The 15,772-nt window shown below is 45.2% G+C and overlaps 1 protein-coding gene across 1 annotated transcript; it reads right to left on the bottom strand.

Moving 5' to 3' along the window:
* Nucleotides 1-2,008: 2,008 nt before the first annotated feature.
* Nucleotides 2,009-15,388, bottom strand: SFRP4 (secreted frizzled related protein 4). The gene is made up of 6 exons (XM_031951977.1): nt 14,574-15,388; nt 11,363-11,443; nt 11,203-11,268; nt 7,131-7,329; nt 6,236-6,299; nt 2,009-4,794 (listed from the first exon to the last, which is right to left on the bottom strand). Exons 1-6 carry the CDS (start codon nt 15,259-15,261, stop codon nt 4,615-4,617), a joined length of 1,278 nt encoding a protein of 425 aa, XP_031807837.1. The 5' UTR covers nt 15,262-15,388; the 3' UTR covers nt 2,009-4,614.
* Nucleotides 15,389-15,772: the final 384 nt, after the last annotated feature.

Raw genomic sequence — 15,772 nt, 5'->3', positions numbered from 1 at the left:
TACCAGGAGCATATCAAGTATTTATAAACTGATGCTCTGCAAGGATCTCAAATTTAAAATGGAACTGATTTTTCTTCCCAAATCAGCCCTTCATCTTTTTAAATGAAGGTACTACCATATTCTCAGCTCTATAGTCATCCTCCACTCCTTTCTCTCAAGCCATTTCTGCAATTGGTTGCTAAATCTGGTCTTGCCTCATTATTTACATATTGATAGAAAGCCAGAAAGGAAGATGATTTGGTCCAAAGAAAGTAAGACATCTTAGATACAATGGAAGTCACTTTTGAAAGTCCCTCCACTAAAAAGACAAAGCCATCCTAGAATGAGCTTGTGTGAGTTTTGGGTTGAGTCCTTAGTACAAACATTGTTTCGAGATCATCAGGGACCTACTTTAAGGTCCATCATGTGAATATGGCCCATAGATCAGATGGGATGGTGGAATAAATTTGGACTAATAGGATGAAAGCCCTTCAAATTAGCTCATTTTAATCTTTGCGTTTAATCACCTAGCCTGTGGCCAGTACTTACAAATGTTTACTGATTTTGTTTACTGTGACAGAATGTAGCCTTGGAGCAATACTTTATCCAAATGTTATCTTTTAGGTCTATTTAATGGGGAAATCCTCACTAAAAGATTTCTCTCAAATAGAATAGTAACAAGACAAACAAAAAACTACTTCCCCTTTCAGCAAGTGCCTTGGACTTGATCAAAGGAGATTTAGTTGTAGAAGGAAACTTTGCAAATTAAAAATAGCTCACAATGTTACTTGTAGGTATATATTTTTTTCTATTAAGTATACACAGTTTCCCCTAACAGTATGTAAACTCCATGGCAGACTGGTATTGTTTTTTTTGTATCCCCAGCGCTTGATACATAGAAGGCTATGAATAAAATCTTGTTGATTGCTAGAGAGTTTGCTTTAAGACTCACAGAATAATAATCTCACATTTATCCCTGACACAGACTGAGAGAGGTGAGTTTTGCACTAGAGAAACCAAAGCTTGGGGCAGTCACATGACTTATTTGCCCAATGGTCACACAGTTAGGAACTATCTGATGTGGCACCTGCACCCAGGACTACCTGATCCTGAGGCAGCACATCCCTCCTTCTGCCACCTCGACTTCTTTCCTCCAAACAAGATTCCTACTCAGCCCAGAGCCTGACCGACTTTCTCTTGCCATTTTATTTACTTTGAAGCACTGAAATAGAAGAAATGTTCCCAATAACACTCAATTCAATAAGCATCTACTAAATGCTAAGGGTTAGGAAATGCGCAATGGGCAAGATGTCAGGGAGAAAATAAAAAGAACCCCATTAGCACTTACATTGGAATAGCAAAGTTACCTATACATAGATAAGTAAACACAGGAAATTTAAAGTAATGAGGAGGGGGGAGAGGAAGGGGAACGACAGTCCCAACTCAAAAGGTGACAGAATTCCTGAAGGAGATTCTCCAAGGTTGGGATGAAGTTAGGGAAGGGAGGGAGAAAAAATCGTTGCAAAGGAATAGAGTCTGGAGATAAGGTGATTTAACACCAGATAGGCTTTTAAAGTAGCAAGGTATCAAGCAGTGTACTGGGCATGGATTCTTGGTTCCAGTGTTTGGGAAAGCTATCAGAAGGTGGTGAGCTTTTCTTGTCCCTAAGAGAGTAGATGGAGGACTTTGGGGAAAGGAATTCTCAACTCAGTTGTGTTCTTTGGCCCATTAAGCTATAATGATGGGGTGGTGAACCTTGCTGAGGGTTTGTATTCTTGGAATAGGAAAAAAAAAACGATGCTCAGAGAATGAGAAGAGTGTAGAACAGGAAGGCATCTTGGGAAGTGGCTGGTGACATTGTTCTCAGTTTCTTGATGGGGAAACAGGATTACGTTGGGAAGGGAACATCTCTTCCTCATAAAAGTATAGCTATAAAAGCTATAATAAAAGTAGCTGTTGGCAGAGCCAAGGAGAGGACCAGGTGTCTTTTAATCCAATGCTGTTCTGATTGTACCAAACTGACTCATGAGGAAAATGCCTCTCTGGATTCTTCAGCCAGGAGAGGTGAAAAGGCAGCTCTTAAAGGGATATGTCATTGGTGTAGTGTGTGTGTGTGGTAGAAAAATATCAAAATCCCAAGTAGATCTAGTCCCATCTTTGTCCCTTTATTTGTCCCCTTTCAAACACTAACTCCCCTTAGCAGAAGGAATAGAAAGGAATAAAATATTTAAGCAATAATATACAATTCTGATTATGTTGCCAGGCAGCGCCTGGTGTGGTAGAGAAGGCAGAACTTGGAGCAGGACGACTGGGCCTCCAGCTCTGGTAGACATTGGCTGTGTGGTTCTCTGATCCCTTAAAACAATCAGATGAAGAAGCAACCCCTGACGTCTGTGACACATACTAGCTCTGAAGTCCTGGAAAGTCCCTTAATTTCTCAGGCAATGGAGTCTCCATGGCAGCAGAGCAGACAGTCTGCTCTGGTAGAAGGCAACCATTTCCTTAATGGGAGCTGGCTGTGCCAGGGAAATAGCAGGCAGAGGCTGGATGAATGCCCGTTTGCTGGTAGGTCGAGTGGGCTTCTTTTATAGCTATGGGATGGGGAGATGGCCATGGGGGTTTCTTCCAGCTAAAGATTCTGGTCCAAAAAACAAGATACACTACTACCTCTGATAAGTGGCCATACTTTCACCTCACTGAAAAACTCAGTTTTCCACTGCAGGGTCAGATCATGGCTTCCCCTGTCCTCCAGAACCTGCTTTAAGTATATCAGGATCAGAAGGAGAAGGTCTCTCTCTTCAGCCACTTTCACTGAAAGCTATGCTCACCACATTGGGCTCATAGGTTCGAATTCCACTTTGGACACTGTCACAAACTATTTTTTTTTAAAAAGATTGTCCTACAAAATAAGAGCTTTTCCCTTTCTACTGGGAGAGGGGGGATAAGGAATAAGAATACTTCCTGCCAGTTATGTGGAGCAACCCCAGGCAGACTCTCGGTGCTACTTTGAGTTTTTCAAGCTACAAAGATCTTGTGTGGACTCTATATCATTGTTGTGGGGCTGCCTCAGAACCCCGAGTCTTCTAATTACAAATCACCAATACACAAGAAAAGCCTCTTTTCAAATGCCTTGTAGCCAGATTTTGTCTATTGAGGTGCTCACAGTGGCTCGGGACAGAGCTGGACCCAACCTCATGGGAGCTGGCCTAGCCCTTATAACTTAGGGAAGAATATGAAAGGAACAGGAACTTTACCTACTGGAGATATTCAAGAAAATACTTGCTATTCATAGGGGAATGTAAGCTCGTTGGAGGTAGGAATGATTTCATTTCTCTCTTGGTAGCTCTAGGGCCTACCACTCTGCTGAGCATATTTTTTTTCCTCTGTTCTGGATCTTTCTGGATTTTTAATTTTATCCAGGTAGGAGGTCCCTCTATCAATTCAGATCAGTATCTTCTCTAAGACTAGAATCTTGAGTATTATCTAGAACATTACAAAGTTGAATAGCTCATCTGGAATCCCAGCCAATAGGTGCCATAAGTGATAGTTGAATCTAGATCTTCTAGGCTCTGAGATGAATTCTCCAGTCACTATGCCATGGGTAATTATGGACCCACACACATTTGGTGCTTGATAAACATTTGTTTAATTAAATTTACTTCCTTGGGTCCCCTCTACCTCTGCACAGATCCATAGCCCTGGACCTCAGTGGCAGGTGGAATTTCAATCCAGAACATCCCTGCTGATGTCTCAAGATGAGCTCTAGCCTCTTTTCTGAGTTTTTGGGCCAGAAATAGATGTGAAAGGCAGGCTGGTTATCCCTATCAAACTATCCCATCTTACTCTGTGCCCTTAAAACATAATATTTGGAGATCTCCCACTGTAGGCAAGGTTGCTTCAAGAAGTGGGGGGTCCCACCTCATTGGAGGTGCTCTTTGAGCAATATTATAATGGTTTTTTTTTTGCATATTGGTTGGATGAGATGGTGGCTGACCTTCTGAAGTTCCACGATTCTTAAAATTGTGGAACAACTTCATTACACACGGAAAACAGTAACAACCCACCACATCTCACAGAGCTCTCTGAAATACTGTATCGTTCCTTCCTAGCTCTTGCTTCTTTTACAAACAAGTATTCATCAGCCCTGTTTACAGACTTCAGTTAAAACCCTAACTGTAGAAGGCAGCCTGAAGTAAGATGCATTTTACAAACAAGAGTTTGGCACATGAGGCATTTTTATACCATACGCATATGGAACCATCACTAGGAACCGCAATGTCCTCCTGTTGTCTGCTCTCCATCCTCCCCAGCGACAGGAGCACCCTTCTGCTGTGCTCTCAGCCATCACATGCAAACTGATAGACTATTTACGTGGCTGCTTTGGCGATGAGAAGCTTTGCCCTTCTGCCCAAACCCTCCTCAAGCACCAATGCAGGTGCCGACCTGGAGCTATGGCTTGCGTGGCTAAGCATGAGAAAGCAAACCTTGGATAGTAAAGTGCTAGGAAACACAATCTGCAGAGGACTGAGGCCATGCCCAGGTTCTAGTGCTGGGCGTATGGTCTTGGGCATATACCCGAAGGAGGCGTGGGACCCCGTCATGGCTGAAAGTCTTTGATGGAGGAAACTGCAAGGCTCACCCCCTCTGGGGTTTTGGTCGCTTGGGGGCGCTCCTGGCTTTGATGCTCTTTTGAGGGCCCACAGGCCGGGGAACAGGGGGCTTTCCCTTGGCCTTGGGAGGGCCACTGCGGCTGGTCCGTCCGGGAGTTCCTTTCGAAGTCGTTCGTAGCTGCTCTTGTAGTCTCTCTTCCCACTGCTGTAGAGACAATTTTGACTTGTGTTACTAATCAGTGGGTAGCTCTCCCTTTCACACAAATTCAAGAACATGGGAACATGGCCTCATTTCAGATTTTTTCCCCTGTTCACATTTATTTTCATTTATTTCCATTTTCACAGCTTGTGTTCTAGATGGCCAAGGTTGCCAGGAGTCTGACCTTTGGATGAAGGGGGTGGCTGCCGGCTCTTGAACTATGTTAAAGATATTACTTTGGGAGCCACACTAGACAGGGAGGTTCTCAACTTGATTTTCATGGATCCCCAAAGTATCCATGGAGAGATATTAGGGGTCCAGGAACTAGGAGAAAAAATGACTGACTTCTGACTGAAATTTACTCTTTCCTTGAATTATGAATATAAAAATTCCTCATCTGAAAAGGGCTGGAATAAGCTTCCCTAGACTGCCAAAGGAGACCAAGCCACAGAAGAGCTGAGAACGCTTGCCTCAGACATTGCTAGGATATTGCCACATGGAGCCATCACTGTAACTTTTGGTCTGTGGCACTGGTACTCACCCAGGCGCCCAGGTTTGACCTTAGTCTCTCTCTAAAATCCCAAATCTGGTGTGTTGGAGAGAATTCTGTCACTGTTGTGTATGTACTTACTACTTCATAAAAGTGTGTTGAAACAAGTCAATGTGTTTTTGAAAGGAAGGCAGGAGACTAGATTTTTTTTTTAAAGCACACAAGTCAAAAAAATCTCAATCAATTGCCAGGTAATTAGACTAGGCAAAGAAGATGGCTTCTCCTTGCTTCATGGACCTTTTCTTAAGCTAGAAGAATGGTGTAGTGGTTAGAGAATCAGCTTTGGAAGCAGCTTTGGAACTATGCTTCTCTATGAGAATTATGGAGCTAAGCCTCTGAGAAGATACGCTTCAGAGGAGATGCTGAAGTTTCCTACCTGGGAGTTTTTCATACAGATGAAATCACATATCCAGTCCCTATCCCCAAATTCTCTGGGCACTGTGTGAGCTACTAGGGGCACAGCTAATCTATGTCAGACTAGAAATCTGAAGCCAAGTGTTCCTGACTTTGAGGTCTTCTCTCCATCCATTAGGTCACACTGACTTTCAAAGGTAGGATCTTATCACAGACGGGCAACACAGAGATGAATTATCAAAACCTATAAAGTATCTGTGTGGTGACATCTTCCTCCTCCCACATATCCCCCTATGCCTCCCTATTTATATCCCTACAACATCCAACACATATACTACACACACACACACACACACTCTCACACATATACACATGCTCACACTCATATATACACACACTCACATACACACATACACTCATACACCACAAACACACACACAGATATACACACACTCACACATACATACACACACACACACACACACAAGGCACACAGACTCTCTTCTCTTCTCTTCTCTGCCACCTGCTACTGGTCATACTTACTATAAACCTTTTCCCCAGCTGGTCTCTCCATTTTTCCACCAGGCAATTCTCAAGAAGCATCATTCTGAAACAAAATGTTGATGAAATAACGTGCCATGACTGTGTCTATCTAGTCAGGATTTGTAAAGCTACATCTACTGTAAACTTTACTGTGGAGGCTCACAACTCTCCCCCTCCCCTCCCAGGAGCAGCAGCAGCAGCAATGATAGCATTCTTATAGTATTTAAATATATATATAGCACTTCCAAGATGCTTCAGGAGAGGAAACTGAGGCTGAGAAAAGCAAGGTAACCAACCATGTTCCAAGCCCAGGTCTTTGCCTCTAGTCACTCCAACTAAGCCCTGTGGAGGTCTCTGCTTTCAGAAATTCTAGGTCTGGGATACTGAGACCCGATAATTCCTCCCCCTCCAAAATGATTTTGTATCTCTTAAAAGCACCAGTATATGTCCCGCGTTGTCTCCTCTAATAGGACACAAGTTCCTTGAGGGCAGAGAGAATTTTATTTTTGTCTAAAAAAACTAAAGAGAATGCTGGGCATATTGCAGGCACTTAATATTAATAGATGCTGATTGATTGATTGACACAGAATGAGGATGACATCGAAGCAAGTCAGAGCAAGCTTCTTGAAGGGGGTTCTAGCTAAAGCAACTGATCCTGCTTTAAATATATTTTTATATTTAAAGTTTAGAGTTTTCCACCACGTAATCAGTCAACCAATAAGCATTTATTAAGCATCTACTATGTACCACATACGGTGCTAGTTGCTTAATAACAAAGACAAAACTGAAATTGAAAAAAGTCATATCTAAGCACACATGTACCCTTCCATTTTTTAAAAATGCAAAGATGCCCAAATTCGCCTTCTCCCTGCTCTCCCTTCCTGCCTATACCTACCTTGAACGCCATTCATAGCACATGATGAGAACGTCTTGGTGGGGCAGGATGTGCGGACACTGACAGGAAGAGTTAGTCACAAGAGGCACCTGAGTCCGGGGAATGGGTGACAAGGACTTGAAAATCTCCTTTACATCCACGACTGTGGTGACTTCGTGGCAGCCAGTCCTTTGCACTGCTTTGATTTTGGCATGAATCACTGCAATTCAAAAGATACCATGAGCAATCCTTAACACTCACCGATTTGATTACTGTCACTTCTCTGGGGCCTGCAAGTTCAGCTCACATTTCCGAGTGACTTTCCGACATCCTTAACTGCATCTCCAGTAGATTTCTCAAGATAAACATGGGCAAAAATAGAACTCATTGGCTTTTCCTTTAAATCCTCCTCACTCCCTACCATTTCTTTTATTATTGAAGGCCCCACCATGCTCCCAGTCTCAATCTCACAACCTAGGAGTCATTCTGGATTCCTCACTCTCATCCCCCCATATCCCAGCTGTCGTTAAAGACCATTTGACTTCACTTTTGCAATTTCTCAAATATGCCCATTTTCTTCTCTTGACACTTCATCCCCTCTGATGTAGGCCTTCACCACTCTACATCTGAATTGTTATAATAGTCTGCCGGACAAGGGGGTTTCTCTGCCTCAAGTCTCTCCCCACTCCAATCCATTCTCCATTCAGTCCCTAAAGCCATTTTCCTACAGCTCAGGTATCACCCTGAGCTTTCTCTATTCAATAAACTCTAATGGCTTCCTGCAGCTTCCAGTCTTTCTATATCTTACTTCTTAACAGGTACTCTTAGTTCCAGTGACACTGGTCTCCTTAATGTTCCATGAATAAGATAGTTCATCTCTTAGCTCTAGGTATTTTCTCTGGTTGTTTTCCCATGGCTATAATGCTCTTTTCCTTCATCTTCTGTCTTCTCTGGCTTTCTTTAAATCCTAATTAAAACCTTACTTTTACATAAGGTCTTTCCCAATTTTTCTTAAATTTCTACCTTAATTATTTCTGATTTTCCTTTTATGTAGCTTGTAGTACCTATTTGTTGTCTTTCCCATTAGATTGTAAGCTTCTTGGGGGTAGGGACTGTCTTTTTTCCCCCCTGTCCTTTGCATAGTGTCCTTTACTGTTTATTTACCTACAAGCCTTCTGTTTGTGGCTTTTCCCAAGCCTTTTGAATAGATTAATTTAAATTTTCCCTGTATTTTATTTGTAGGGCACAATAGATAGGGTGCTCAGGAAGATCTGAATTTAAATATGACTTCAGACACTAACTAGCTGTGTGATTCTATTTGCTTAGTTTTTTCATTTGTAAAGTGAGCTGGAGAATGAACTGGCAAATAACTCCAGTATCTTTGCCAAGAAAACCCCAAATGGGGTGATAAAGAGTCAGACATAAATAATAAGCTACATAACAACAACTGTATTTGTACATAGCTGTTTACATGCTGTCTCTCTCAGAATCTGAGCTTTCTGAGGACAGACACAGTGCTTCTGCCCTTTGGGTGAGTGTGCCCCCACTGCTTAGTATAATTCCTGGCACATAAATAAAAACTTGTTGACTCTATTTTTTAATGTCAATATTTTGCTGGGACAACTTGAGTATCTGAAGATGGAGATCATTAGAGGAAATTGAGAGGCATTTGATAGGTGTGAGCTCTCTGCAGTGTACAGCCAAAAAGGAGCTTGGAATAAGAACTGCAACAAAGGCTGCCCTCAGGGGAAACTCCAATAGTGGTCATGAAGGGTCAGACATGACTAAAAAATGACTAAATAATATTATGTTGCAGGCACTTCAAGTTTGCTTCCTAGGAATACCATTTCAGTTGGAAAGAGACAAAAGGGTCCAATATTTTCTGGGCCTATGATCTTAGATAAGTTAGCTTCATTCACTGAGACTCAGTTTCCTCATACTCTCTACCTCACAGGACTATTCTGGGGAAAGTCCTTTGTATACACGAACCTTGCGACAGGGACTTTTAAGGGTAAGGTTAAGTCAAGAAGCATTTATTAAGCACTTACTGTATGTCAGGCACTCTGCTAAGTGCTGGGGATATAAAGAAACACAAAAACCAGCCCCTGTCTTCCAGGTTCTCAGATCTTAACAGGGGGAACAACATATAGCTAAATCTCTGGACACAAGACTTTTGTTGTGAGGAAAGTACACTGAGAGAGTGCCCCAGCAGGTGAGGACACAGGTTGAGTGGGAAAGGAATTCTCAAAGGCCTCCTACATTTGTCTTTATTTCTCTAACTTTTACCACAGTCCCAGGTACTTAATAAATATTGATTATAAGCTATAAAGTACTTCTGTCAATTTCCAAAGTAGCCCAAAAATTGCACCCAGCACATTTTTGGGAAACATGTAAGTTTTAGAAACACAAGGAGAATATAGAAAGTGTCAAAACCAGCTTTCTAATACAAAAGTAACCTACTGGTTCCACTTGTAGAGATTTGAACATTTTAATTTATATTCAAATCAGGGTAGCCTAATAATTTAGTTATCATGACTAACTCAAATTTCTAGTAGAGATAGCCTAGGATTCCCCAAAGTCCTGTGACCTCCACATGATAACAGTTTGACCGCTATAAGAAGTAGCCTTCTGATTGAGAATAATGATGCATTCAGAGATAGCTTTAAATAAATTTACATGTCTCCTCTCACATATATTTTATAAAGACTTATTCATATGCAGTTGAAAATAATCTACAGAAGGACTTGGATTCAAAAAGACCTGAGTTCAAATTCTGACCCAGATACTTAGCAGATGTATGAACCTGGACAAGTCACTTTCTCTCTGTCTAACACAGATTTCTCATTGGTTAAATGAGAACACGTTTGTTGTTGTTCAGTTATTTCAGTTGTGTCTGTCTTCGTGACCTCATCTGGAGTTTTCTAGGCAAAGATACCAGAGTGGTTTGCCATTTCCTTCTCCAGCTCATTTGACAGATGAGGAACTGAGGCAGACAGGGTTAATCGACTTGCCCTGGATCACATAGCTAGGAAATGTCTGAGGCTATTTTTGAACTCAGGAAGATGAGTCTTCCTGATGCCAGGTCCACTGCAGTGCCACCTAGCTGCCCACATGCATATATACACCAATTTACAAATATTCATATACAAAGTAAAATACATTTATAAGTTATATATACACACACACATATATATGTATATATATACATATATATGTATGTATGTATATATATATTATATATATAGTATAACATTAGATATACCTCATGGCCAACCTTAGAGTGCTATAAGACTCTTATTATCACATCCCTGGCAATATTCTGTAGCCAGTACGGGACTGTAGTTAGTAACCACTGGAGTAGTGGAAAGAGCAGACTCAATAAGGTCTGAGTTCAAGGTTTTTCACTTACAAACAGCTTGACCACAGAGAAGACACTTTACTGGGCCTCTGTGAAAAGGTTAAGGTGCCCACTCAACCAAACTCCCAGTCTTAGTGTTTGGATAGATTGAGAAAATCTGGGAAAAATCCATTGCCCAATAGAAAAGTCCTACACAAACATCACTAAGGAGATTTTTTTAAAAATAGAATTTGAGTGCTCCAGCTATAGGTTCATTTTCCTCTTTTTAAAAAAAGCTATAAGGCACGCACAGATTCCATAAAAAGATAATTTATCCACGAGAGTTGTAATTACAGCCCAAACATGGAAATTTTTAGGGGCAGGAGGAAGAAGCCCAGTGACCCAAACCAGCTGGCAGCAAGGTCCCTCAAGGAAAAGAAACAAGACATATGAAGAGAATTCCTTGTCTTTTATAATGTGAAATCCTGATCCTCAGCAGATTCTGGTGGAATTACCTTAGATCTGTCTCTCTCTGTCTCTTTGTCTCTGTCTGTCTCTCTCACATAGACACCAGAGTTACATTGTGCATCCTGGCCGGACCTTTGAACTACATTCACCTTATAACCCCTCAATCCCCTCCTTTCCTCAGCTGACAAGGCCTGAGTAGCTACAAGTCTCCTGAACAAAGCTTTGTTGACATCCAAGTCTCAGAAGTGGACAGCTCCAGGTCCATCTTCTTGAAACCCCATGACTTACCATAGCTGTAGTTCTTGCTCATGTAGGTTGTGAGGGTGGGCTTCACCTTTCTGCATTTACATCGGTCTTGAGAAATCAAAAGAAAAAGGAGAAATTGAAAGCAGCTGTTGCATTTATTTTGGAGAAGATGACCAGGGAAACTGAGCAAAGAGGAACTCACCAGGGTTTAGAAGCTTGCAGTCAGTATCAAGAGGCCTCTCTTGCACCATCATGTCTGAGGTCATGTCTATCCACTTTGCATCTACAAAAGGGGATGGGCCAGCTGGCATGTTAGATCTTAACTCTCTCTTTTAAATTAATTTTATTTTTTATTATAGCTTTTTATATACAAAACATATGCATGGGTAATTTTTCTGTATTGACCCTTGCAAAACCTTCTGTTCCAACTTTTCCCCTCCTTCTTCTCACTCCCTCCCCTAGATGTCAGATTGTCCCATACATGTAAAATATGGTAAAATATATGTTAAATACAATATATGTATACATATTCATACAGTTATCTTGTTGCCCAGAAAAGATCTGATTTAGAAAAAAGGTAAAATTAACCTGAGAAGAAAAAAACAAAAATGCAAGCAAACAGTAACAGAAAGAGTGGAAATGTTATGTTGTGGTCCACACTCATCTTAATTCTCTCTTGAAAGAGCAAGTGGCTTTTGTATTCTTTGGCAGAATGAAGGACCTGGAAGTAGCATCCTGACATATAGCCTCTGGTTTCAATTCTTCCTCCCTCTCAGACTTCTTGCACTCATATATCCTCATATTATACATTATCTTGAATTTACAGCATTTCTCCTACTTTCCCAAGGCAGGCTCCAGTTTTAGGGCATCTCCATGGGAAAAAGGAAGGGAAGGAAAGCTTTGGGAACTTTATTTAATACATTAGGAAATGGAAATAGTCAGATTGGATACTTCCTCCTCTCCCCTTGGCCCATATCCGGTTCTAGAGTCTCAGAATGAGAAGGAATCTCTGATGCATTGATCAACTTTTAAAGTTTCAGCTATAAACAAAAAATGTCCAAATTCTCAGACTTTTTCTATATGGATATAATCTAAATCTACATACAAAACGGGCCAAATTCATTGAGCAATAAACAAGCATTTATTAAGCACCGATCATATGCCAAGCACTAAATAAGCCACCCACCACTCAGCTAGAGATTTTTTTAAATTCCAAATTATCCAGAGAGGTGTCTCCATTCTGGACTTCACTTTGCAGCTTTAACTTGCTTAGAATAATGGAAAGAGCACTGGCTGCGGAGTCAAGAGGACCTAGGTTGAAAGCCCACTTCTGATAACTGCTCTCTGTGGGATCCGGGCCCCAGTTTACTTATCTGTAAAATGAGAAGGTTGGATTAGATCGTGGCTGAGATCCCTTCTACTACAGAGCCATGATCGTGTGATTTCCTTCAGGAGGTGGAGGATGAGCTGATCCAGACAAATGTTCGACTGCCACCAGGTGTTTATGAAATACTCCCTGTGGCAACCGGTGGTGGACTTCTAAGGACAGGTCAAAGCAGTGTCTGGCCTGAGGTAGCTCCCCCTCCCAGTAGAGAGCAGAGGCTGGGGGGGGGGGGTCAGGGGGCTGAAGAAAGGCCTTCAAGCCCTGAAAAACAGCCGGCAAAGAACCTTCTGCAAACCTAGGATGAGACGACCCTGACCTTAGTCCAGATGAAGCAAGTCTCAGGGACCTTAAGCTCCAATTTTTAGTCCTGTAGGGAACTTTCTCCCATAATCAAATCCCTGATGAGACCCAGCATGGCCTCTGCCCGCCTTCCCTTCTCTACTCTTGTCACCAGACCCCACGCCAGAGTGGCTTTGTCTCTAGACCCGGAAGTCTCAGGATTCTCTACCTGGGCAGCCTGGTCCATCAACCAGACACAGAAAAGTGGAGCGGAATTCCCATTAAGTCTGCAGACTCGGAGACTGTGCTGGTGACATCATCATCATTATGCGCTCCAATCAAGGGGCATTTAAATCCCTACTATGTGCGGGGCACTTGTGCTAAACATCCTTTTGAATTATAAACAAAGATAAACGCGGCCGCATTCAAGTTTGTGCAGGGTTTTAAGGTCCCTCCCCCATTAGTGTAAACCAAGGGCGTTATTATCCCCATTTTACAGATGAGGACACGGATTCCCGAGAGTTTATAAGGAAAGATCAGAGAACGGAAGCCCGGGAAGCAAAGTCCTTAAGGGAGAGGCTGCGCTTTCCCAGCTCTTCCTCCCCCCTTTTCCTTATCTGCCCCAATTCAAGAGGAGAAAGGGAAGTAGGCTGGGGTCGGGCTAGTCTCTCCCGGGATTCCCCTGCCTCTCCAGCTGCCGGCTCTCAGCGGCCAGTACCCTAAGCAGAGAAAAGCAGCTGCAGATTGGAGTTCCAGGCAAACCGAGGGGTAGAATCAGGTTTCACAGCCTAGGATTATAGTTTTGGAGCTGGAAAGGACCCCAGAGTGCAACTGGGCCAGCTTCTTCATTGTACAGGGGAGGAAACTGAGGCCCACAGAGATCAGAGGATCATGCCTCTGGAGCTGGAAGGGACCTCAGAGTGCATCTGGGCGAGCTCCCCCAATGTAGGAGGGGAGGAAACAGTTTCAGAGGGGGGAGGTGACTTGCCTGAAGCCACGATGTATACCGTGGCAGAGAGCCTGGGGCTTCCCATTCCAAACCCAGGGTGTGTCTGTGTGTAGTGTGGTGTGGTATATGTGCACGAGGTGTGTGTGTGTGTGTGTGTGTGTGTGTGTGTGTGTGTGTGATAGACAGAGAGAGACAGAGACAGAGACAGAGAGACACAGATTGGGGAGAGAGAAAGAAAGAGAGACAGAGAAGGAGACAGACAGACAGACAGAGAGACAGAGACAGACAGAGAGGGAGAGAGAGAGGCAGACAGACAAACAGACACACACACACAGAGACTGCATGTGCAAGGTGTGTTTTGTGTATCGTGTGAGAGAGACAGACAGACAGACAGACAGAGACAGAGAGACAAAAACAGAGAGATTGACACACACATGGGAGAGAGACACACACACAGAGACAGAGAAAGAGACAGAGACAGACACACAGAGAGAGACAGAGACAGAGATGTGTGCAAGGTGTGTTTTGTGTATGGTCTGTGTGTGTGTGTGTGACTGCGTGCGCACGGTGCGCTTTGTATATGGTGCATGTGTGCCTGCAGCTGCGGGACCGCTATTAGGCACCCCGTTTAGATCTTCCCGAGCCTCAGTTTCCCCACCGGAAGCCTCCCTGGAGTTTTGGAGGGGCGGCGGTTGCGGGAGCCCTGCCTCCGAGCCCCCAGCCCGCCGCCCGGAGCTCGGGCCGACGCCGCTGGGCCCGGGATCCCTCCCCAGGCTGCCCCGGCCCCGGCCCCGGCCGCACCTTCGGGCAGATCGGTGACGATGGCCTCGGGGGAGATACACACGCCGCGGTCGTAGACGGGCAGGTCGTCGCAGGCCAGGCTCTCGGGCCAGCTGTGGTTGTAGAGGAGCATGAGGGGCTCGCAGTCGTCCCGGGCGCGCTGGCACAGGGCCTTGCAGGGCCGGATGGGGTCGTGCAGGAACTCCAGGGCGCAGATGGGCGCGTACATGGCGCACAGGAAGAAGCGCAGCACCGAGCTGCAGTTGGCGTCCACCAGCTCCTCGTACTGCTCGATGGCCAGCACGGCGTTCTCCTGGGTGCTGTGGTGCAGGTGGTTGGGCATGCGGGTCAGGTTCCAGGGCATGGCCCGGCACATGGGGATGCGCACGGGCTCGCAGGGCGCCCCGCGCACGGCTCGGGTCAGGCGCAGGGCCAGGGCCAGCGCCGCCAGGCTGGCGACCAGCATGGCTTCGGCCGTCGGGGCTGCCCTCCCGCTCGGGGCCGCTGCGGCCGGGACTGGCGGGGCTGCCTCCGGGGCCGCCGCCGGGATAGCCCGCGGTCTTCGCCCGCTGGCTCGCGGCGGCACCGGCGCGATCGGACCTCGGAGCGGCGGCGGAACTTGCCGCCGGCCACTCCCGTCTGCTGCGCCCCCGCCTCGGTCCCAGCTCCCGCTCCCGCTCCCTCCCAAGCTCCGAGTGCCGACAGCCATGGCCCCGGCAGCCTCCTATATATCTCCGCGCCGCCGCATCTGACGTGGGCCCGGCCGGCGGCTCGGCACTCCGGGAGGGCTCCCCCGCGGCCGCCCCCCTCAGCCCTGACGCGCTGACATCACCTCCCCCGAGGGCAGGGGCAGGGGCAGGGGCTGGAGCGGCTGAGGCTGCGGGGAGGGCCTGGGCGCAAGCTGGGCCGCCGGCCAGCGGCTTGGAGCGGGGGGCCCTGGGGGCTGGGGAGTGTCCGCGGGCAGGCCTGTGGGGGTGGGGGACGGTGGTGGGGCTCGCGAACCCTTGGGCCCAGCCCTCAGCCGGGCTGAGCGGGGCGCTGCAATCGACTCTCGGAGGCAAACTCGGAGCTCCCAACTCGGAGCTCCCAACTGAGTGAGCACAAAGCTGTTTTTGCTTTCGCCAACAGGGGGCTCAGAAGCTCTTTTGCCGGGGGCCCCCAAAGGCTTTAAGAAAAGGGTAAAGAAAAAAAAAATACTTCTACAATGAAACATCTGTTTA

The sequence above is a fragment of the Sarcophilus harrisii genome, chromosome 1, assembly GCF_902635505.1.
Source record: "Sarcophilus harrisii chromosome 1, mSarHar1.11, whole genome shotgun sequence".
NCBI classification, from domain to species: Eukaryota; Metazoa; Chordata; class Mammalia; order Dasyuromorphia; family Dasyuridae; genus Sarcophilus; species Sarcophilus harrisii.
This window is presented reverse-complemented; position numbering and strand designations above follow the sequence as displayed.